This window comes from Buteo buteo, chromosome 17 (genome assembly GCF_964188355.1).
Source record: "Buteo buteo chromosome 17, bButBut1.hap1.1, whole genome shotgun sequence".
NCBI classification, from domain to species: domain Eukaryota; kingdom Metazoa; phylum Chordata; class Aves; order Accipitriformes; family Accipitridae; genus Buteo; species Buteo buteo.
This window is the reverse complement of record NC_134187.1, coordinates 12,206,666-12,229,899: the sequence shown is the minus strand read 5'-3', so window position 1 is coordinate 12,229,899 and position 23,234 is coordinate 12,206,666. Positions and strand designations below refer to the sequence as shown.

Here is a 23,234-nt window from a genome sequence, read left to right as displayed (position 1 = left end):
GCATTTGTTGTTCTTTTTTTTATCTGAAAAGAAAAATAAAATAAATATTCTTAAGCCTAAAGAGAAAAGTTCACACTTGTTTAAGTCAACACAGAAAGCAAGATATTTCATCTTTTAGTTTCATTAGTGCCTACAAAAACAGAACTCTTCCCACTTAATGGAATCCATTTTTTCTAGATGTTACTTGTTCTGAGAGTTACATGCACTCTAAATAATTATTATTTTATTTCCATTCAACATGACAATGGAATAAAATATATTTTATTTTTCCTTCAAATATTTATTTTCAGCAATTTAAGTCCATGTGCCAGGTTTTTTACTGTTTCTTATTTGTAATTTACTGAATATAACCTTATATAGTACGTATTATCTTACGCTGCCTAACTGTAACATCACTGGCCACCAGAAATACACATATTACCTATAAGTACTGGAAAACAAAGAAAACTAGTAGTTGTAAAACGGTTTATAAAGAAATTAAAATTAAGCAAACTTAAAGGTGAAGTATTCATCATATTAAAATGGGTTAAGAATATAAATGAAGAGCATGAAGAGAAACAAGATTCTGGGAATGAAGAGGCAAGGCTCAACAGAGATAAAGGAAGGGGAAGCACGGAAAAGAAAGTTGCATCAAGTATTGCAACAACTTTCTATCCGTGTCAAAAAAAAGCAGTAGAAATTTGTGATATTATTATAAGTGATAAAATTGTGATTTGATGTGGCCTCTATCATTCTGTCCTAAATAAAACATACTACAAAAGTAAAACAACATGAAGGCAAAAAAGAAAAGTAGGGATAAACATTAAAAACTATCATCCACTCAAAATATATTGCAGAAGTCAAAATGAAATAGAGAAAGACTGACCAGTTTCTAAAAACTAACACTGTTCCTATTTTTACCTGTAGTTCTTTTTGGCGTCGTCGAAGACTGTGAAGATGATCTTCATTCTGCCTAATCTCATTTTCAATGGAATATAAACGTTGCTGACATGCTGTCAACTGTGACTTTTTGTTTTCAATTTCTTTCTCCAAGTGACTTTATAAACAAAGTGATATTGAGATATTACATAGTACACAGATACTATATTTATTGCACACACACACAGAGAAATACACAAAGAAAAACTAAATGCATGACAAGACAAAGGCTAAAAATGCACTCCACTAGAAAAAAAAAAAGATTTTAAGTTTGTTATGCATTGGATGGTTTTAACAATCAATAAAAAAACCACCAAAGCTCTACAGCAGAACTCAGTTAACCAGCAGATAGCTGCTTAATGGTCCCAGTACAATACCTAGCAGATAAACCATTCATGTATTTGAACCATCTGTAACCTCTGTTAGCAATTTTCACAAACAGGCCAAATGTTTGAACTAAGCAGTGCTGTTACTTCTAAAAATGCTACTACTGCATCTTGAGAGAAAACAAATACTTTGGTTAGGACAAAACACTTCCAGTCAGAGAAAAACACAGTAACAGAGATGTTAAAATAGTATTTTAGATAGTCTTATACTTTTCCTTCTACAAAGGAGGTCGTATCCAGAGATTTCCACAATTAATGTGTTCGGTTTGTGGTAAAACTATTTGAAATGCAAAACTAAGCTATTTTTTATTACTATTTACAGATGGCAAGACTTTGATTGTGTCTTTCACCCCTGCAAAAGAAAGGGGAAGCTTTACTAATATTACAGTAAAAAAAAAAGTAATAATCTTAATACAAGTGTTTAATCCAACTTTTGTTATAGATGCATGAAATGGACTGATCAAGTCTGACCCCAGAATCAATGTTTAATAAATTGCATATACTATTCCAGATAAATGTGTCATTGCTTTAGGCAAAATACTGAAGGGGGAGGAAGATATTTTTCCTTTTTATCTGGCCTACATCATTTCCCCATAGTAATATTGGTAATGAAATGCCTATAACACTTTGAAAGTTCAGATAATCTTTAAGTAAAGTTCATTATATACTGACATAAACAAAGTACAGTTAACTGACATATTTAAAACTTTTGAGTTTACAGAAATAAATTGTTAATATTCAATTCAGTCTACACTATCAGCTATTAATACTAAAATTAAGTAAATATTTTGAGCCTCAGATTATATTGCAGACATATTAGAAGTATTCTATTGTCACCAATTTGCTCGGTGACAGTTCAAGTTTGTAAACTTTGAAATACATTTGGCTGTTTAAACTACCATTTTGAAAGTAATGAGAAAAACCCTAAAAAATAAAATCAGGGGAGGGGGAAGTGAAGTTCATCAGAGATGCCTACCATGAGTGAAGTCAAAAGCCTGAGAAAACACAGATGCAAAGACTGAAATCAGTAGACCTACATGTGCCAGTGTAACTTTGGTTTGAATAATCAGGCTTCCTTTACAGTAAACTACAATACCACTGTTCAGGTATTACATTTTTTAAGAAACAGCTTTGACTCCATACTCTTTTTCAGCGAGCGTAAAATAAAAAGGAAGGTAACTAGATCTCCTGGAGCATTCAACCCAGCAAATCCCTACTTGCTGGGCAAGATTTACATGCCACAAGCTGAAAAATATCGAGGTACAACTCAGGTTTGTACCTATCACAGAAAGGCATTGAAATAAAGAGGTTTTCCAGAATTCTCGGAAAGGAAGTGTAAGTCTCAGAAAGAAAGTGGAGAGACTGGAGATTAGTGTACATGCAAATAGACAAATACGCAATTCCACTATTCATGTCAACAAGCGCACTTTTTACAAATACAACACAAGATGCTCACCTTATTTCCGCTTCAACATCTTTGCTTAGGAACTTGGGTCTGAGATAATCAGAAGAGTAATACCGTCTTTCAAATACTTGATCACCTTCAGCAGTGAAAGCTTCTCTACAATTTTTTGGGGGCCGATTAAACTGCATTACTTCACGAGCTTTACGGCTACTCTGAAAAATACAATGGCCTTATCATATGAACAGAAAAGCAACCATAATTAGAGATATCAATTTAAAACTTATCTAGAAGCTCTCATCCAGGAATAATTTCAATTCCTAATGAAAAATAAGAAATACAGTAATGAAAGAATGTGGAAAAAAAAAAATCTATGTCAAGAATCTGCTTTTCTTAGTTGAATAAGACATTTATGTTCTCAAAACCTACCTCCTTAGTTTTGCTGCCCATTTCTTTTCAAGGAGAAATTTATCTGCATTGTACGTTCCATAGTATAAAGAGTCCCTTATAATTTGCTGGGGGTGAGGGTGGAAATCGCTAACCAAAAGGTCACTATGCACAGATATATTTAATTATCAAAAGTGGAATACACATACAGGAAACAATCTTCCAAAGCAAGCCGTGAAGCATGTCAAACAATATTCAATTAAGTTTTGGGGAAACATGCTTGTAAAAAACAATATTGCCAGTGCCAGACTAAGTGGTCACAAGTGCCTTTGTCCAAGGCAATCATGTTATCCATTCAGAAGTATCATTTCTTCCACACCATACCCGTTCAACTTTTCAGATTCAGTTGAAATTATTCAGGTTGGGCTCTGTTGCGGTTTAACCCCAGCCAGCTACTAAGCACCACACAGCCGCTCACTTGCTTCCCCTCCCACCCAGTGGGATGGGGGAGAGAATCGGTTGGGGCGGGGGGGGGAAGTAAGACTCATGGGTTGAGATAAGAACAGTTTAACAGAAAGAAAAAAAGAAAATAACAACAGTAATAAAATTCAATAATAATAATAATAATAAAAGAATTGGAATATACAAAACAAGTGATGCACAGCACAATTGCTCACCACTTGCCAATTGATGCCCAGTTAGTTCCCAAGCAGCAATCCGCCCCTGCCCAGCCAACTCCCCAGTTTATATACTGGGCATGACGTCACACGGTATGGAATATCCCTTTGGCCACTTTGGGTCAGCTGCCCTGGCTGTGTCCCCTCCCAACTTCTTGTGCCCCTCCAGCCTTCTCGCTGGCTGAGCATCAGAAGCTGAAAAATCCTTGACTTCGAATAAACACTACTTAGGAACAACTGAAAACATCAGTGTGTTATCAACATTATTCTCATACTAAATCCAAAACATAACACTATACCAGCTACTAGAAAGAAAATTAACTATCCCAGCCAAAATCAGGGCAGGTTCAAAGATAATAATGTTATGAAAATCAGTAATTAGGTAAGGCAGAGGGGGAAGAATAAAACCAGTATTCCTGCCATTAGAAAAGCCTAGAAAGTTCAGCTGTTACGTATCCCATTCAGTAACAGCCACACTTGATAAACAGTCAATCAGCTCTGCATTAGACAGAGCATAAACTGCCTCTTTTCCAGTAGGAATGTCAGAGGACAAACTGGGACAAGTAGTTTTGGAGAAAAACAAAATCCACAAAAAGTAAGCTTCATTAGTTCTGCTGCTTTCTTTAAATAAAAATACACACATCCTATTTTTCTTTGAACATTTTACCTGTAATCTTATCTGCAGGAGCTGGTATTTTCAGTAGTAACAGAAAATAAAAAAACAGTTTAGATCAGAAATCATATGGTGGCAGAAAACAGTTCATTAACATGTTTTTATGGTCATCAAAAAAGATTCATTTCCATCAAAATATTATGTAATCTTAATTCAATGCCAGTTGCTAGTCACCTCGTTCAAATCCTACTTAATAATTGATTATTGCTTTTTTTTTTTAATTTATTTTACCAGACTCTATCCACAACCATGTTTCTTTGCACTTTCTCATCTCAAATGCTTTAACACTGCCAAGTCCAAAGGGGCTCTGGTTGTTGTGGTCAATGAAAAATAAATTATGCTGTGAATGCTAACAGGTGGCTGATAATTTCATATTTAAGAGTGGATGGTTAAACTAAAAGGGAACTTTTGAACTCTCAAGCACAAGCCTGCTACAGCTATAACTGGTATGGGCTCGTTGCAAATTTTGATAACACCCAGACTACAGGGAATTGACACAACTTGAAGCCACCAGTTAATAAAGAGACATCAGACAGAGACAGCAGTTAGGAGTCTGATGACACACACACAGACTATTTAGACTGGGAAACTAGACCACTTAAAAGGCCCAGAAAGGTAGTGGTGAACATCCCAGAAAGAAACAGGGAAGATCCTGGAAACACACGGGGAGAGATCTGTAGAAACAAATCCCAGGGCATACCAAGGGACCTTGGCCAGTAACAGCCCAAACAGGTATGTGTGAGCAGCTGCACAGCAGGAACCAATATGATTTTCTGCCTGACCTGCCCTGACCAGCAGTGACCTCCCTGCTGCGGACAGAGGTTAAGACTACGAAGGTAGCGTTGGGGAAGAGGAGCTGAGAAACAAGTAAGTGTGTGGAAATAAAAGATCTAACCTTGCCAGTTCTTAAATAAATCCCTTATCTAAATCTACTATGGGATGCCAGTTTACTCTGTCTCACCCATGATAGAAAACAGCGTTTGCTGACAGTTTATCAAATGCCAAGAGCGCCTTACTGGGAGCCCTCCAGTGGTTACGTACCTGTGTGTGCACTGCACTGTAACAGTGATAACTGATACAGTTGGCATCTCCTGAGCCATAAGGGTCCTCACCTCTCCTCAGGGCAGGGGGGAATCTTTCTCTACCTCTTTTGTCCATTACAGACACTACCAGTGGAGGTATCTTATATGCTCCATACAAAAAAAAAAAAAAAAAAAGCTTTTCTTTAAAGACCAATAGGGAGTGTAGAGCCTTACTTTAATCAGCAGGATTGCTTCTATACGCCTCACATCGATCAAACAATTGGCAACCACTGCATGATCTATTTCCAATGCTGTGAGAACTGATGGGAATTCTGGATGATGAACTCCTCTAAAGAAAAGAAGAAAAACCACCATTCAAAGCTCAGAGATTCTTTAAGAAAAAAAAAATTACAAATAGTTCTTTTCAACTAATAAATAATAATTTGAACCATCAAGGCTAAGCAATAAAACTTAAAACATAACTTACCTGTGTCTAACATCATAAACTTCATTCTGAAATTTATTTACAATTATTTGAGGTCTAAATCCACGTGGATAATATTTTGACATCAGTAGCTGAAGAGTTCTTTCATCACTATGATTATCACAGCAAAATGCCTGAACTAGGCTTTTTAAACAACATTCAACAGCCAAGGTCAGCTCAGCATCTTTCGGATGAATGAAAGCACCTAAGTAAACATAAGAGACAAGGCTTTAGGAGCTACGTTCCATAATAAAACATCCAGTAGTGCATTTTTACCATTCAAGGTTTTTCTTTTGTTGTGTTACAGGTTTAAGAGTCTAAAATAAACTTTTCCTACAAGAAGAAACCCCATCCCCCCTCCCCCCCAAAAAAGAGAAGTTAACTAAAAGATAAAGAGCTCCACAACAGACAAGCTACCCTGAGAACACAGACATATAATTTCTCTTCCTATAGAGAGACCTATACGTATTTGGAGGCCTACATTTTCTTCCAAGATCTTTGACAGACCACTTCCATTAAGGTACCAATTTTATGGCAGCTCAGCAGGGGCATATCAAGGCAAAGACTGCTAATCAACAGTTTAATGCTTTAAGGGTAAAGGCAGAGGAACAACTATACACATTAAACAAACATGAAGATTTTCATCACCTATAGTCAGTAGTACGTGTGTTTGCATGTTCTTACCCTGCAGTAAATGCCAAGTACTTAAGTACTTGGCCTTTACACTTACATTCAGAATATGCTGAAGCCATTACTCTCATTCACAAACTGAAAGCAGCAGTCACTGCCAAAGCTGGTCAAAAAAAACAATGAAACCAAAAGCAGCAGTCACTGCCAGAGCTGGTCAAAAAAACCAATGAAACCAAACTTTCCAAGAAACTCTCAGTTGGTTCTGTCCGAGTTGCTATATGCAAAACATCTCAAGTTTGACAAGCCCACGAAGTCAACCACTGGACATTTTGAACAAAGTCTGTCCAAGAGCTAGGACAGTGCTATCTGTCAAGGAACAAGCAGCCAAAGAACAGTAGTCTGATGCTTAGAGGGTGTGGGGGAGTCAGGGGGGTGCACTGAAAGTTTTCTATTGTAACTACATAAAATATCTTAACAAAACCAGCTGGAAAACAAGGAAAAACAGTAGATGTTAGCTAGTTCACACGACTAAAAGGACAGAAGCAAGAGATAACCTACCAGGACAAAACCTTTCGTCCAGGAAGTACAGAAGATATATCTGAAGCTCCTTAAAGAACAAATAGTTTTTCTAAAAGATCACTGTTTACATTAGCAGCCATGAAATAAATCCCATGAGGAATTATGTCTTTTTCAGCAGTCATTCTTACCTAAAGGTCCAATAGGTTTGTGTTTAAAGCGCCCTTGCCTGTAAGCTGTTTCAACTGCTTCAAGAAATGCTGGTATATGCGGTCCAAATCTTTTCAAGGTATTTGTTTTACTATCTTTCAGCTCTCTCAGCTGTTTCTGCCTGGCACCCAGTGCTTCTTTCACATCACAGTCTTCTCTCCTAAGAGAACAGGACTTTTTCAGTAGCAACAGCTTATGAAGGCTTTATTTGATTAAAATAAAGTCTTATTTTTCAAATACTAATAGGACAGCGTATCAAGACCTTAATACCTCAATGTACAGCTAGCTACACACGCAATGTTTTCAGAGTTTCAAGGAACATGGAGATAAAAAAGCAAGAAAGAAAATGACTACTTTGCAACAGTTTTACAAGACTTATTTCTAACAATTATTATAAATTTATTTTATCTCTAATTATATGCTTCAATTTCACTATCTTCTACAAAGGTCTTCAACAGAACACAAAGTTACTGTTGGTTACAATAACTGATAAAAGACATTTACACTAATACATCAAGCACAATAAGCAACAATTCTCAAATCTCTTAAGACAATAAATGACATCACCACCATAATCCCCCCAGTAATCATTGTTCAAGTTCAGGTTTCCAAATCAAAGCCAAAGAGTGCTTTGTTTTTCTAGCCTGAGTATGGGCTAAATTGGTGTTTGAACCATTTGCTTCAAAGTCTCTATAAATTTGCCTTTAACTATAGGCACAATAACAGCCCCTAAGTGAATCTATTTCCTTATATCATGTTATGTATCTTGTGACATCATATCAGGATGTACTAGTCTATTAAACAACATGACAAAATTTAAGTTATAGTCAGCCCATAGGATGATAAAAGAATAAGGGGACAGACGGTGGGCCAAAGAAAGAAGGGCATTAAACTGGTAGTATGGATTTATACCAGGCTTTAAGTTAGTAATACCTTTCACCTTTAATGAAAAAACTGTTTTCTTAATTTAGAAACTTTTGGAAAACTAAGTCATGTTGTGACAAAGACAAGAATTTAGCAAATCCTAAGATAAACTAGGAAAAAAAATAGAAACAGAAGCCTAATACCCCAGGGAATACAGGTACATAAGAAGGGACCTCTTATAACTTGAAACAAAGGAAAACAGTTACATTCAAAAAGCATAACTTACCTAAGTCTAGCATGTTCTTCCTTACACTTATATATAGCCTGCTGAAACTGATCCACCTGTTGACCAATCATTATTTCTTCATCATGGACTGCCTTTAACTGTTCCCTTAAGTGTGTAATTTTTCTTTGCCTTTCCAATTTCTCAGGCTCTGAAACTTGATTAGCACTAGAAAAGATCATACTTCAATAAACCACACTGAAGATTTATAAGCGACATGAACTTTTATTACCTGTATCACACAAAAGATTTATACATGACAAAGTGATGTTTAAGATTCTGTGCATTTACAAGATCTACAAAGCATAAATACTATTTTTTTTTTTTAATTTGTAATCACACATAACTCTCCCCAGTTACGTTCCTATTATATTTAGTTTAAGGTATATTTGTTTTGCAACACCATGGAAGCTAGAAAATGTATGTTACCACCAACAAAATAGAAAAGCTTTTTTCTGCCCAATTACCTCATCACATTCTAGTCAAAATCGTGGTATGCAAAGAAGCAGGATCGGAAACAGTTAAGTATTTAACTGGACCCTGCTGAAATTTAAAGAAAATATTTTGTTCATGCAGATTTTCTCATTAATCAGAACAGCTCACTCCCTGCATACTTATACCTTAACTGTAATCACTATATTTGTATTTACCTGCTTTTCAGTTCTTCAATTCGTTTACATAGCTGTTCATTGTCTTTTCCCAGGTGTTTTAACTCAGTTTTGAAACGGTTATAAAGTACCTATGAAGGAAATAGGATACAGTAGTTTAATAAATAGAAACAAGAAATAATTTCAAAAAGAGCTACAGTTTTGAGTAAATAAACACTGAACTGCATCAAAACAGACAAACATAACTTGAATTTCAAGAATGTGAAAAAGAAAGAATAACAGTTAACTTTAATCATATTTATTTTGACCTAAGCTTAACACCTGTATACAAATATAAACCCCATGGCCCCAGAACAGAAACTACTTGCAAGTCAGGCAGGAAATTGCAACTATTTTGAACTGCACTACAGATTCAGGAAACCTAGACACAGATAGAGAAGTGCATGAGTAGCGCATGGACAAGATAAATGCTTTAAGTTGGTATGAACTTTGAAAGTTCTTTTTGCCTACCTCAGCTTCATTGACTGCTTTTCTTCTTGCCTGCACATCAGCCTTCAAAGAAATATGCTGAGGATGCAGGGCTTGTGCTTCTTCACTTACTGTTATTAACTTCTCTTGTATTACTTTGTACTTTTCTTCTGCTTCACTCACTTTTACCTTTGGTACAAAATGAGAATGATACACAAGTAGTAATGAAGCAAAACTTTCTTAATGCTACAGAAGAAATCTCTCTCAAAAGAATCCATCCAACATGACTTATTTGCGCTTTTTTTGGTTTAAAAAAGATAAAGAAATTCATTGCCACTGTAGATAGGCTAAAATGAAAATTAATAGAGGAACATACTCAGTAAACCAACAGACTACCAGATCTGTGAAATAAACAGCAACCTTCTTTTCTAACTCATGGTTTACTCAAACACAGGAGTCTTAATACAATAAGGCAACCCAGCTTTTTGTGAAAAGCTAAAATGGCCAGCTTCAATAGCTTACAAGCTAAAGGACAAAGTTTAAATATTATTCGCATTCTTCAGGCAAGGAGCCAAAACTAGAGTGACATATGGTTTAAGCCATATACGTACCTGGCATTCTTCTAGCTTCTGAATAAACTTCTCTGTATTTCTTTCTTCAGCTCTGATGCCTTCTTTGATTGGCTGTATTTCTTTTTCCATCTCACCTACCTAAATAGAAGCATATATTAGCATATATCAGAATGTCCACAGCAGATTGAGAGTAATTTAAAGTACGTTTCATATGAGGAAACATATTTTAACAAGACATTTACCACTGCCCATGCCATTTTATGTTTCAAATCTTCAAGACGATTTCGCATGTCATTCACAAACCCAATGCTTTTGTAATGTTCCTTTTTTTTACAATAAAGCCTCTTAAGTTCTTGAAGACGCTTATAAAAAAAAAGAAAAAGGTTCAATTGTGAGTGCAAAAAGCTGTGATATAATACAAAATTTTGGATAGATTTTTTTTTTTGCAAAAATTTAATGTCACTGAGACCTAAACAAAAACTATGTAGTTCAACTCCCATAGTTACTTCAGTGCTCAGGTCTGTATTAATAATTACTTTAACTTTTACATACCTCTACCCCTTGTTCTATCTGAATACATGTATTTTCTTTAGTTTTCATAATAGATGAATAATCTTCTTTCATCTGTTCCAGCTGAGTTGCCTTCATAAAAAACTAAAACAGAATAAAAAGATGAAGATGTCAGATGCAGCAGCTTACCTAAACGAACTTTAAATAATTACCATCCCAACCTCTATGCATGCTGAATGATACCCAAAGTAAAATAAGCAGTGGGATATTTCTGAATAATGAACTAACAGCTAACTCCACAGCGTCCTAATTTTTTTTAAAATTTATCAATGTCTTTAGAGAAAAAAATTCAAAAAAATTTGTTTTTGCAAGTGGATGACTGCTACAATCAGATAGTGTACTGGGTCTGGCTGGGATAGAGTTAGTTTCTTCACAGCAACTGTTATGGTGCTGTTTTAGATGTGTGACCAAAACAATGTTGATAACACAGTAATGTTTTAGCTGTCACTGAACAGTGTTTGTATAGCATCATGGCCTCCTGTTTCTCACTCTGCCCTCCCAGTGAATAGACTGGCACTGAGTGCAAGAGGTCAGGAGCGGATACAACCAGGCAAATGACCCCAACTAACCAAAGAGATATTCCATCCCATAAAATGTCATTGTTATGGTTTAACCCCAACTGGCAACTAAGCACCACACAGCTGCTCACTCACTCCCCCACCAGTGTGATGGGGGTGAGAATCAGAAGCATAAAAGTGAGAAAACTCATGGGTTGAAAGAAAGACAGTTTAATAGGTAAAGCAAAAGCCACATGCACAAGCGAAGTAAAACAAGGAGTTCATTCACCACCTCCCATGGGCAGGCAGGTGTTCAGCCATCTCCAGGAAAGCAGGGGTCCAGCACGCCTAATGGTGACTTGGGAAGACAAACACCATCACTGTGAACATCCCCCTTCCTTCTTCTTCCCCCAGCTTTATAGCAGAACATGACGTTGTATGATATGGAATCTCCCTTTGGTCAGTTGGGGTCAGCTGTCCCGGCTGTGTCCCCTCCCAGCTTCTTGTCCCCCCCCCAGGCCCTAGCTAATGGGGTGGGGTGAGAAGCAGAAAAGGCCCTGACTCTGTCTTGACTCTGTCTGAGCACTGCTCACAGTAACTAAAACATCCCTGTACTATCAACACTGTTTTCAGCACAAATCCAAAACATAGCCCCATACTAGCTACTACGAAGAAAATTAACTCTATCCCAGCCAAAACCAGCACAGTCATGCTCAGCAATAAAAAGGGAGAGGAGAGGGTTTAGGGGAGTTAGCTATCTTTTGCTCAGGAGCTGGCTGGGCATCGGTCTACCCATCAAAGGTGGTGAGCAATTGCTTTTGCATCTTTTGTTTTGTTTTGCTTGCTTTCTTTTTCCAGCTTTCCTTCATTTTTTATACAATTTTTATCTCAACCGCAAAATTTTCTTGCTTTTACTCTTCCTTTCCTCTTCTCCCATCCCAAGCAGAAGGCAGCAGGGAAGGGAAGTGAGCAAATGGCTGTGTAGTACTTAGCTGCTTACCTGAGTTAAGCCACAACAGGTCATTAAAATTAAGAATTCTGATTTTATTTTCCTCCAAATACCAGCTCTAAAAATTTAAAATCAGTATTTTAATTTTTAATCAAAATGTTAAATGATTTTTCTTACCTTGTACTTGTCACCTTCATTTTTAGACTGTAAAAAGTGCTTACTCATTTCTTGGGTTAAAACGGAGACAGGATTATCTACCTGTAAGAATAACTTAGTTTATTTTAATTTTCAGTAAAAAAGTTCTCATGTAACTGCATATCCATGAAAGTGAGCAAATCATCTCCCTGTTCCACACCCAGCAATTCAGTAATAAGCTGAGAAGCAGATCCAGTAATTAATTTTTCTACTCCTCTCACCCCTTTTTTTCCAAAAAAGAAAAAAAAAAAACAACAACAACGAAAAAATTTTAAAAATTCAACTCCATCGAATACAAATTAGAACCACAACAAGGACAACTAAGGAATTGTTTCCAGGAAAATAACTGACTTGTAGAAAGACAGTGCCTGTTTTTTCCATTTATTTAACAAGATCCACATTAGAAATTTTATCCAATGCTGTTTAATTTCTCATTATTTAATTGATCAAAGTATTGCATTAAATGGAATGAATTGCCCCATATACTCTTACAGAAGTTTCCACAAAATAAAATCAGTATGTACTAACAGAAGTTTATATTATTTGAAAGGCTGAATATGTTGAATGTTTTAAACTTCATGTGCACTACCTGATCTTTCCTTAATCATGTAAGCAGCAAAACCACACTCAAATTTCTGCAACAGCAGAAACTGAAATAATGAGCAGAAAAAAAACCTCCAGGTATGAAAGAAACCTACATATGCTAAGACTTTCATTAACAGCATACATGACTCATGGCTCACAGATGATGGCAAATACTTATCTGTCTGGGACAGAATCTTATTCTGCATTGTATGAGGTATAAATTTCAATTTTCTTTTGCCATTGCATTTGATCTTGAAAGAATACAGAAGTGGTGAACCTCTCATTTAACAAAATGGAACATTGTTTTTTATTTGAAGAATTATAACATCACATGCTGATATCTTAAATTGCACAGAATTTAAACACCGTAACAATTACCTGTATATTAAAGTGATCCAGTATTCCTATGAGTTCCTCTTTCTTTGAAGAAATTAAGGTCCCTAATGGTAAAAAAAAGGAAAAACACCAATAGATGCAAAGTAGAGAGACATACAATGCCCTAGCCTACTGTTCAATCTAGTGGTTCTTAGTAAATGTAAAAAATGAGACTAGTATTTTTGTAACACAGATTTATTCCTAAATCAGAAACATTGGTTGGTTGGGGTTTTTAATCTTTCAGATGTATTTGCATTTGTACAGAAAGATTTCTAATTAAAGTCCCTCCTTGCCTCATAAACCCGCTGTAAAAGAATTTAGGTAAATCAGCAAATAAAAAAAACTCAAAAAGACTAAAAAATATGTTCAGCCTCATCATACAAGCAGATATTCATAAAGATTAATACTGTATTACCTCACATCATGCAGAACCAGACACAACTGCTTTTCACGTGCTAAAATACTCTTAGTCTAAAGTAAACACAAAAAATACATCATCCTTGAATGATGAATGAGAAACATTATACTTTACTAACATCAAGGCATTTAAAGCAATGAAAACATTTAAAGAGCTTCTAAGACTGAGAACAAGACAAACTACCACCAACCAGATTTGCTTTTCAGTCTGTAACTTCTGCTTCCATCCAGAGTAATGTGCTGATTCACAATAATAGAGCTGCCATACACTTCTGGTTTAAATGCATCTCTGCCTCGGTTTCGCAATGTTATGGAAATATCTGCAGAACTAAAAAATAAAAATAATAAAAGAGACAACTAAAATTACTTCCAAATCTTAAAAACAAAACAAAATGTCAGAACATTCTATTTTTCCACAAAAATTGTAATGTCTCGTACAGGTCACAACTGGAAGTCAGTCATAGTACCAATCGCAACAAGATATATTTATGTTGTTTAAGCCAAAACAGCACTGGAGGCACATGGCCATAAAGGCTGCCATACACTGACCTGTCTGCACCTTCTATGATTCAGATAAATCATGAGCCAAAAGCAAGTAGTTGTGAGAACAGATTTCCCCCACCTTCCCTTCCCATCTGAGTGTCCCCATCTTTAGGTTGCAGAATCAAGTTGCTTTTTTGGTTGTTCTCCAGTCCCAAAACTGACTTCTGTAGAATACTGGCTTCTAGAGCCATCCCTAACCAAAGTAATCTATAGCAGAATGCTTAAGGCGTTCTTCTAGAAGAGATGGGATGTGGTTTCAGTTCTGAATTCAGATTTTCTGTTTCTCAAGTGAATGCTGAAACACTAAGGTATTATACATAAGGCAGGCACTGCCAACAATTTTACTCTAAGCACCTCTGAAAAGAGCAGCCTGGGGCTCTGAGTTACAGCTTTATGTAAATGTAAACTCTTAAACATCGTCTCCTATCTTTTTATTGATTCCCCTAAACACGTTATCCCCCACTCTTGCAGCAGACATGAATCCACTTTCTGCATGTTTAATAATCCACCTCATGTCAAGGTCTTTATATTGTATATACATTCATGTCACCAGAAAGACAGAAAAAGAATTAACATCACTGCTCACAGAACAATGATAACTAGTTTCCAATGAATGTTTTTCTAATGAACTCAATTCTTCTGTAAGATATCCAAGTACATCATGGAAGTAATACACAAGAACTGGGCAATATGCAGGACTTATCACTGTTAGCTAGTTCAGAGATAATGGTATACTACTGGTAAAATTTCTAATGTGGTTTTTGTTTTCAGTTTGGGGTTTTTTTTTTGTTTAAATACGATCTCTTCAGTGTTATGGTTTTTATTAAAATCTGGTAGAGGAAACAAAGGCGAACAGAAAACTGATCAGTTAACCTGAATCACAATCACTAAACAACACGTTCAACTTTAAGAAAGTTTTACTTACGTCTCTCCATCTCGTACAAACATTTTTAATGAGGAACCTCTGTTAGTTGCAGTGGCTTTTCCACCAAGACCAACAATAAGAGCAGTTAATACAGAACTTTTCCCACCTGTAATAGAAGCATTGAACTTTTTTTAAAAATAAGTTATTGTAACTCCTTAAAGTTCACCCTTATTACATATTTTTGTTTGACTGCTTATGTATTAATGCGCTTAAAGTCCAAATTCTGTCTTTATTGAACAAATATAAAATAGCAAAAACTCTAGAAAAACATCTGCTACTTCCAAGGTTGCCCCCCACCAAAACAAACCAAACATGCTAAGCCAAACTTCTGTTACTTCTATTTAGCAGTTTACATTCAATAAGATGCCTTATCTCAGGAGGAAAGAATCTCTCCTTCCTTACAAGCATACAGAAAATATGTAAATGACAAAAGAAATCAAACACACATTACCATTGATATCATATAACCTTTATCTGAAAGGTTTTAAGCTCTCTTTCAAAATTTATGTTTAATTTTTGAAATTTTCTCTCCAAAAGAGGTGAACTTGCATAAATATCACTTCCTTCTCCTATAACAGTTTCTACATGACATATACTTGGACAATTACTGTGCATTTAATAGTGAACATACAAGTACATTTAGTTTAAATATAAATTTATGTATGATTTAGCTATGAGAAGACTTATATTCACATTATCTTTTGCAAATCTCCAAATTTAAGACCTAACTTTTTCAACAGCCTTGAACTACTGGGATAGACCTGTGACATTCCCAAGCCCAAAAAGGAATCTCTCTCCATTCCTAAAAGATGGCTAGCAATTCTTTTTCAAATAAAAATTACATTATTAACAGAAGTGTTCTTTGACAAAGAAATGATGCAATTAATACTTACTTCCATTGCTTCCAACAACAAAATTGAGATTTGATCCAAACTGAAAAGGCCCCAACATCGAATGGCACATAAAGTTCTTCAGCTGGATACTTTCAATTATCCCAACTTCCCCTACAGTCTAAAGGATTAACAATTAAAACTGGTGTTATGTATGCATTTTAATGATACACAGTTTATCTTTTTTTTAAATATAATGAGAATCCAAGTGACAGCATGATATAAAACATCAATGGTTACAAGCTACAAGGAAATCAGAAGGGTTTCATGACACTATGAGAAGTTACTTGCTACAGAGCAGTTACATAATAAAATAAGGGGAAAGCAGTTACGAAAGCTTATCACTCACCCATAGTAACTTTCAGTTCTCCCCATAACTAACTTAATTAATACTATATAAAAGATTAAGATCATAGATTCTATACAGCTGTCAGACCAGTAGTAAAGAGCATCATAGAAAGACTTTTTTGTTACTTGAATAATAGTATTTGTGAAAATTCTTAGCACAGCTTAGAACAAGGGAAATTAAATTAGATCAGGAAGGGGGAAATGAAACTAGAAGTGGGACAGCCCACTGCTCAACTGGTGAAGTATTGTTTTGACAGGAAACTTCAGGATTATCGCCAGTGCTTCAGAAAAGCAAAGTTTTCTAAAAAAGCACAAGCAAAGTCATCAGGAAAAATAAGCAAGCCAATGACACAGAACAGCTGCTGCTCAAGAAAATGAAGTGAGGAATAATGCTTCTGCATACCAAAAATGAACCATGGTGTCTTATAGAATAGAAGAGACTATTTCAGTTGGAAGGGACCTACAATGATTATCTAGTTGAACTGTGTACCACTTCAGGGCTGAAAAAGCAAGTAATTAAGGGCATTGTCCAAATGACTCAAACAGTTAGAGGCCTGGGGAATCAACTACCTCTCTAGGAAGCCTGTTGCAATGTTTGACCACCCTCTCGGTAAAGAAATGGTTCCTACTGTCCAGTCTAAACACACAAGATGGTATAACACACAAGATAGTATTTGCAATCTCAGAAATTATTTCTAAAAATTCTCCATCAAATTAGAACTCAACTATTACAGAAAAGCAGAAAAAAGTGGTATTCCTATTTTCAAGTTTCATTTCCATCAAAATACACATTTCAAACACTAGGGGTTTTTGGGGGGGGGTTTGAGCAATTTGAAAGTGTCATCTATGCAAAACAAACAAGTATTTGGTACTTCTTTCAGTAAATAATTTGTTTTCTAAATATTTTCTCTGCTTTTACTACAGCCATAAAGCAAATATACCGTACTTCTAATCAAACAAAATCTGTTTCCTTTATTTGGTTATTTGAGAACTTCAGTAGTACTCATTCTATAAAACCAAACTGTTATTTCATGATCAACTGTTATAACTACATGACCCAAAAGAAATAAGGTAAGAATGAACTCATGCAGAAGTCCTCATCACAGACATTACCTCTAGTTTCTTTTATATTGGCTCCACTGAAGCCTACATGCAAGACATTTATTTCAACGTCAACCAAAGGCACAGAACCTGTTTATATCAACTTTTTTCTTGTATCTTCCCCTCCACAAAACTTTTTAAACAACTTACTGAATTACTATCAGCTGATGACTGTGAATTTTCTTCTTCATTAGACTCATCACTATGTTCATCTGCGTATTCTTGTCTCTGCCTTTTATGGGGTCCAGGCTTTGAAATACTTTCTTCCTTTCTCTTACCCATGAGTACTGAAAAATGAAAGTAACAAAAGATTATAGGTTTCAGTCTCGTAGTTGAAAACATACCTACAGATGATAGCACAGACATACCTATTTATTTACTTTGGTAAAAGAAATATTAAGATCATAGCAAACATTGCACCAAACAAATACTTTCTCAGAACTGAAATCTCAGTGAATTTAAGCCTAAGCTTACTATGAAGAAGTTGTATTGGAACAAAAGAAACACAACTTCATTATTCTAATCAAGCTGAATTTGTTTGTTGATTAACACAAAAAAAAAAGAAAAATCAACCTTGATTCTGTTTTCCTTGGTACATTAGACTTTGGGATATTTGCTAGAATTGTTTTTGGTTAGTAACGGAGTTGAAGATTAAGTTGTAAAAAGTACATAGCTATCGCAATATAATCAGCAGCCTCAGTGCAGGTTTGACCAAAGTGAGCTGCGCAGCCAAAAAGAAAATGTATTAATTATATGCAGTTGACAAATGCCTAGAAAATTATTATGTAGAATAAAGGAAAATTATATTCATAGCACTGTTCCTGCGCTGTTTCTTTCACACACCCACCCTGCTTTTGTGAGGCAGTGTAATGTGATCACAGTAAATAAAATGCTGTTATTTTACTAATGAAGGATAACAATTCTCTATATAGAGAACTTTTTTTTTTTTCCTCTACAAATGAATAAACACACAGACTTCCTGCACTAATATGACTGGTCAGAAACACATCTTGCAAAAGTAACAAGGTTATTAAAGTCAAATAAAACTGAAACAACAGGCATCAAGATTAGTCAAAATCTCACACTTTCTGTACCTGTAACCTTAGGGCAGGGTTTTTATTCCCCCAGAAGTACATATTACATTCTTCATACCTAGAGTTCCAAAGCACTACACAAAACATGGAAGTTCACATACTTTTGCCCAAAGTAGAAGATAGGTCCTGCTTATACAAAGGCAATGCACAATCTTTTTCTTTGCCAGTAGTTAAGTCACTTACTGCTAAGTGTCCAAAATGGGCTAAAACTGACATCAACTGCATAGTTTTCTGACATCAAAAAGTTTCTGAAATGGAGTATGTTCTACTCAGACAACTTTGTTTACTAGAATTTAATCTAGAGCTCCCTTCTAGGGAAGATGGCAACAAACTTAAATGCGTCTCACCAGTTCGAGCAAAATTCAGATGCATTAAATGCAATTACTGTCCACTGCTGTAGAAAGATCACTGCGTGACACATGGCCTAAGAGTAGGCTGAGTTTATTTAGGAAAATAAAGAAAAATAATAATTTAAAAAAAATATGGGGTGGGGTGCAGGAAGGGAAAGAACAACCAGTGTTAGAGACACTGCATGGTTTGAGACCAAATTGACTGTGTAGAGACTAAAGACACTAGGGGCTTGGACAACAGAACACTTCTAGTCACAGACACATTTATGATTATGAGTGACCACTTCCTTGTCCCACAGGACAAATGGGGCTATCCAGGAGGGAAGGCAGGCAGGTCAGTCTAACAGTTCCTAATGTGATTTCCTGTGCCCTGCAAGGAAGGTGACAGGATCCATGAGAAAGCTGGGTGGATCAGCACAGCAGTAAAGCCCTCAGGCCCTCCCAGAGCTTCTCTGTGGGTCTTGCTCCACATTCTCTCTTTAAATGTTTTAGGATTAATAACTTGAAGAAGCTACAAAGAACTCAGAGAAATAAAGACTGTAAATTACAACTTTAGTCATAAGAACTAGCCCTGCAATGCAGAGGAACCCTCTGCCTCTTCTGTATCTGTCTCATCCCCCTGAGTTCAAGCACCTCTATGCAGCAGAATAATTACACAGCACTGATTCTACTGAAAATTAATGCAGGAAAAAGCTTTTTTCTTTTTAAATGAGATAAGTTCCCCAACCATTTCACCATGCACATCTGTATGTTTCGGTCATTGTGGAGAAAGAGAGTGCTTCTTTGAGCAGCTTCTTTTATTTGTGCCAGCTTAATGTTCCAGCCAAACTATAGCCTGATTTCAACCGATAAAAGGTCAGATAGCTCGTACTACCAAGCACCACAGACAATAGCATTTATTATACAAAACACCACAGAGGTTAAAATTTGTTACATCATTATAAAGAGTATTTCATTGCTATTCTAGATATTCATTGACTGTTTTATAAAATACAGGTTCTAATAATTCCCTCATTAATTTTCTTTGACATAGTATCTAAATTATTAAAGAAAAAAATAATATGCATCTCTTTCCACTAAGTGCAATGAACAAAATCCAAAGCAAATACAGAAATGCAATAAACTTCCCATCTGACGTTCTTGCAATAATTTTGTACAGCAGGGATTTCAGAACAAGTACTGGATTATTATTATGTCCATTAAGTATTTACATGAAATCTGTCATTTCCTTTTTACATTATGTAATTTAATACCATACACATAGAAACCAAGGAGCAAATACGCTTCATGATTCATTTACATACCTTTTGCTATGCTACTTTCAGTTTCCTACATAAACATGTCTTTATGCTTAAATTACTCAGACCAGGAAAGAGTCGCTTGTATGCTCTTTGAATTTATCCATCACCCAAAAATGAAGACAAGCATTCATTCAATCTGCTGTTCCATTGAAATCTCTCTCTAGAAGGAAGGGAAAACACAAGATTTAAATGTTGTCATTATTAATGTCTGAACTAAAGATCAGGGCTAGGAGTTCCATTGCTATACCATTTGGACATTTAAGAAAAAGAGAGCGTAAGAGTGGAAAACAGGACAAAATAACCTAGAAGAAAACTCACTCGTAATCTAAGCGTGAGGAAGGCAAAGGACAGAACAGTCTCCACCACAGAACTCTTGAAGAGCTAGTACTGCAAACAAAACTTAAACTGAAACTGCAAGCAAACTTTATGGAAGTAGCCTCAGAAATCATTCTGACAAGTACCAGCGGATGTAATACCTACAGCAAGTACAAAAAAGCCAGAAGGAAAGAGAAACTGACTGAAGCAACAAGGAATCCACTAATATGACTTCACAAGAAACAAAGCTTTAAAAGCTAAAGAAAGAAATAACATTAAAAAATAAAAAACCCACATAAAATGACATGTACGCTAATCTTTACTTTTTTTTTTTTGACAGAAAAAGTTCCTTTTTTTACATAAATTGCTTCCAAAACTCTCGCACCAAGACACCCCTAATTTTCCTCATTAAGTTTTTAACTGAAAAAACAGTTGATTTCAGTCTCGGCAGCACTTACCATGACTAACAACAGTTTGGGAATAACTACTCAAGGCAAAGGAAAAGCAGCTGATCTGACCTATCTGAAGGTTATTCGAATGTGCAATACTATATTGGAAACAGTTAAACTGGCAAAAACATATATTAGTGCAAGTATTTTAAGATTCGTAATAGACTAATAGGAAGCCAACAACAGACACTATTGACAAATGTTAACAGAAGGTTTTTTTAATGGACCAGGCATCATATTTAAAAACTGAAGTCTAAATTTATGTTTATATTGCAATATACAGTAGGACTATGCTAAAGGAAACCTCTGATGACAGAGTCAGGAACATCAATAATTCAAACAAGAACCTGACTGTTACTCAGAAAGACAAAATGGAAGTACTGATTTAATAGAGAAAATGAACTTTACTGCCATAGAATGTAAGAGCATACAGTTCAGAATAAAAACTGTAGCTGTAAGTCATGAACCAGTAAGGGCAAGACAGATCCAATTCCGAAAACATCACAGGATCACTACAAATTATTACAAGTAATTGTTACGCATGTAACAAGAGGACGAAGGAAAAACGCAATCTTCAAATGTGCCGTATAAAACTATTAGGACTATTACATGTTATAGTAGAAAAGCATTTACCCCGTTAACACCAAAGTATAGGAAAACAGAGGCTGCATCCACCAGAAGCAACATGCACTGATGCCCACCCGTATTCCAACTTAACCAATGGCATCTCTTTCCACAGCTTCCATCGCAACGCAGTTGTACAACTGTTTTCCTCTCTCCCTAGCTGGCTGGTCACAGTCGGCCTCATCTAGAGCAGACACAACCAACCTCCTGCCACCAAAACTGCTCCACTTGCTTTCTAGCAGCCTTGTGTTGGCCTGGTGTCCCTGTGAGGTAGGAAGCAGCTGCCACTCAAAACACTCACTTTAACCACTCTGCACCCAGACCGGCTACAACCCAGACTGCCTTTCATCCAGTCTGCAGAACAGAGGTAGAGAAAAGACATCAGAGCAGACCTATGGCAGGATGAAGGCAAGATATGGGAGGAAGCATTGGGTGGGAGAAGAGGAAGACCAAGTTGTGGTCTTCTACTGATGTACAGCACGCTACCTTTGCTTAAACAGACACACAGATAGTGATAAATAAATTACAAGTTAACTCTAGCAGCTTTTAATAATGAAGGAAGGGAACATTCACTATCTGCTGGACTTAAAAGGCACATGTTTCAGAGGACTGAAGTCAGAAGCCTAGCTTCCTACACAGCAGTGGAGTGCGGTATATTTTTAGGGGCTACCCGAGCGAGCTGTCCCACGTTAGACTACACGACTCTGACATCCACAACTCCTCTCCAAATATATTCGCAGGCAATGCCAAGAAGCCTATACCACCCCACTCAAGACACTGGAGAAGCACTGTCTGACCGACAGCAGCACCGAAGGCAGCTCCACCTCCTCTACGGGGAAGGACAAAGGAAAGAGGGGGCAGAAATCCCCCCCGGTCGCACCTCCAGTCCCGCGGTTATTAGCTGCTTGGCCCAACGCCTTCTCCGGACGACCTGGAAGGATCCACTCACCTCCCAGAGAGGCGAGACAGGTCCCTTGGCGGCTGGAAAGCCCGGGCGGCGGCCGCTCCCCGGTCCTTACCCGCTTCCCACCGCCGGCTGCCGACGGGCAAAGCCGGGCACCCCGGCGGGGAGCCCTCACACCAGGCCGAGCAGCCACGACAAAAAAAGAGCGGGTGACAGAAGCCAGCTCCGGCCGCTAACGTGCCCGCACAAAACCACCTGCGAAAGCCCCCTCACGGCGCGGGCGGGATCCGGGCGGCGGGGCGCGGGGCTCCCGAACGCAGCGCGCCGGGGCGGGGGCAGGCGACGCCGCTCCCCTGCGACCGACCGACCGACCGACCTCCCTCCCAGCCGCCCCCCACTCCCAGAGAGCAGAACCGCGCCCGGCCACCGCGGCACCGCCCGCCAGGGCCAGCCGGCCGCCCCCACCCACCCTACCTCTCCTCAACGCCGCTGGCGGGCGGAGCCGTTACAACCGCCGCAAGCTCAGACCGCCGGCAGGTCCCGACCCGCGCGGCGGCGGCGGCGGCGGCGGCAGCAGCGGCAGCAGCAGCAGCAGCAGCCTCGGGCCAGGAGCGGTGCGGGCGCCCGGGCGCGACGGAAGAGCCGCTGGGAGGGCGGTGCCTGCGCGCTCCCGTTCCCCGCCCCGAGGGGGCCGTTTACCGT

General features: G+C 37.4%; 1 protein-coding gene across 1 annotated transcript in view; it reads right to left on the bottom strand.

The window, feature by feature from the left end:
* SMC6 (structural maintenance of chromosomes 6) overlaps positions 1–23,225 on the bottom strand; it is a 38,467-nt gene extending 15,242 nt beyond the window's left edge. Inside the window, exons 1-20 of the mRNA XM_075049849.1 lie at positions 23,007–23,225; positions 20,244–20,400; positions 17,646–17,782; positions 16,050–16,167; positions 15,157–15,262; positions 13,880–14,016; positions 13,275–13,336; positions 12,294–12,374; positions 10,653–10,754; positions 10,343–10,462; positions 10,140–10,238; positions 9,571–9,717; positions 9,103–9,191; positions 8,456–8,620; positions 7,287–7,465; positions 5,953–6,154; positions 5,700–5,814; positions 2,761–2,921; positions 901–1,036; positions 3–23 (exon numbers count right to left, since the gene is read on the bottom strand). Coding sequence (XP_074905950.1) covers positions 3–23; positions 901–1,036; positions 2,761–2,921; positions 5,700–5,814; positions 5,953–6,154; positions 7,287–7,465; positions 8,456–8,620; positions 9,103–9,191; positions 9,571–9,717; positions 10,140–10,238; positions 10,343–10,462; positions 10,653–10,754; positions 12,294–12,374; positions 13,275–13,336; positions 13,880–14,016; positions 15,157–15,262; positions 16,050–16,167; positions 17,646–17,777 — 2,172 coding nt within the window. The 5' untranslated portion in view covers positions 17,778–17,782; positions 20,244–20,400; positions 23,007–23,225. The remainder of the gene's footprint in view (positions 1–2; positions 24–900; positions 1,037–2,760; positions 2,922–5,699; positions 5,815–5,952; positions 6,155–7,286; positions 7,466–8,455; positions 8,621–9,102; positions 9,192–9,570; positions 9,718–10,139; positions 10,239–10,342; positions 10,463–10,652; positions 10,755–12,293; positions 12,375–13,274; positions 13,337–13,879; positions 14,017–15,156; positions 15,263–16,049; positions 16,168–17,645; positions 17,783–20,243; positions 20,401–23,006) is intronic.
* Positions 23,226–23,234: the final 9 nt, after the last annotated feature.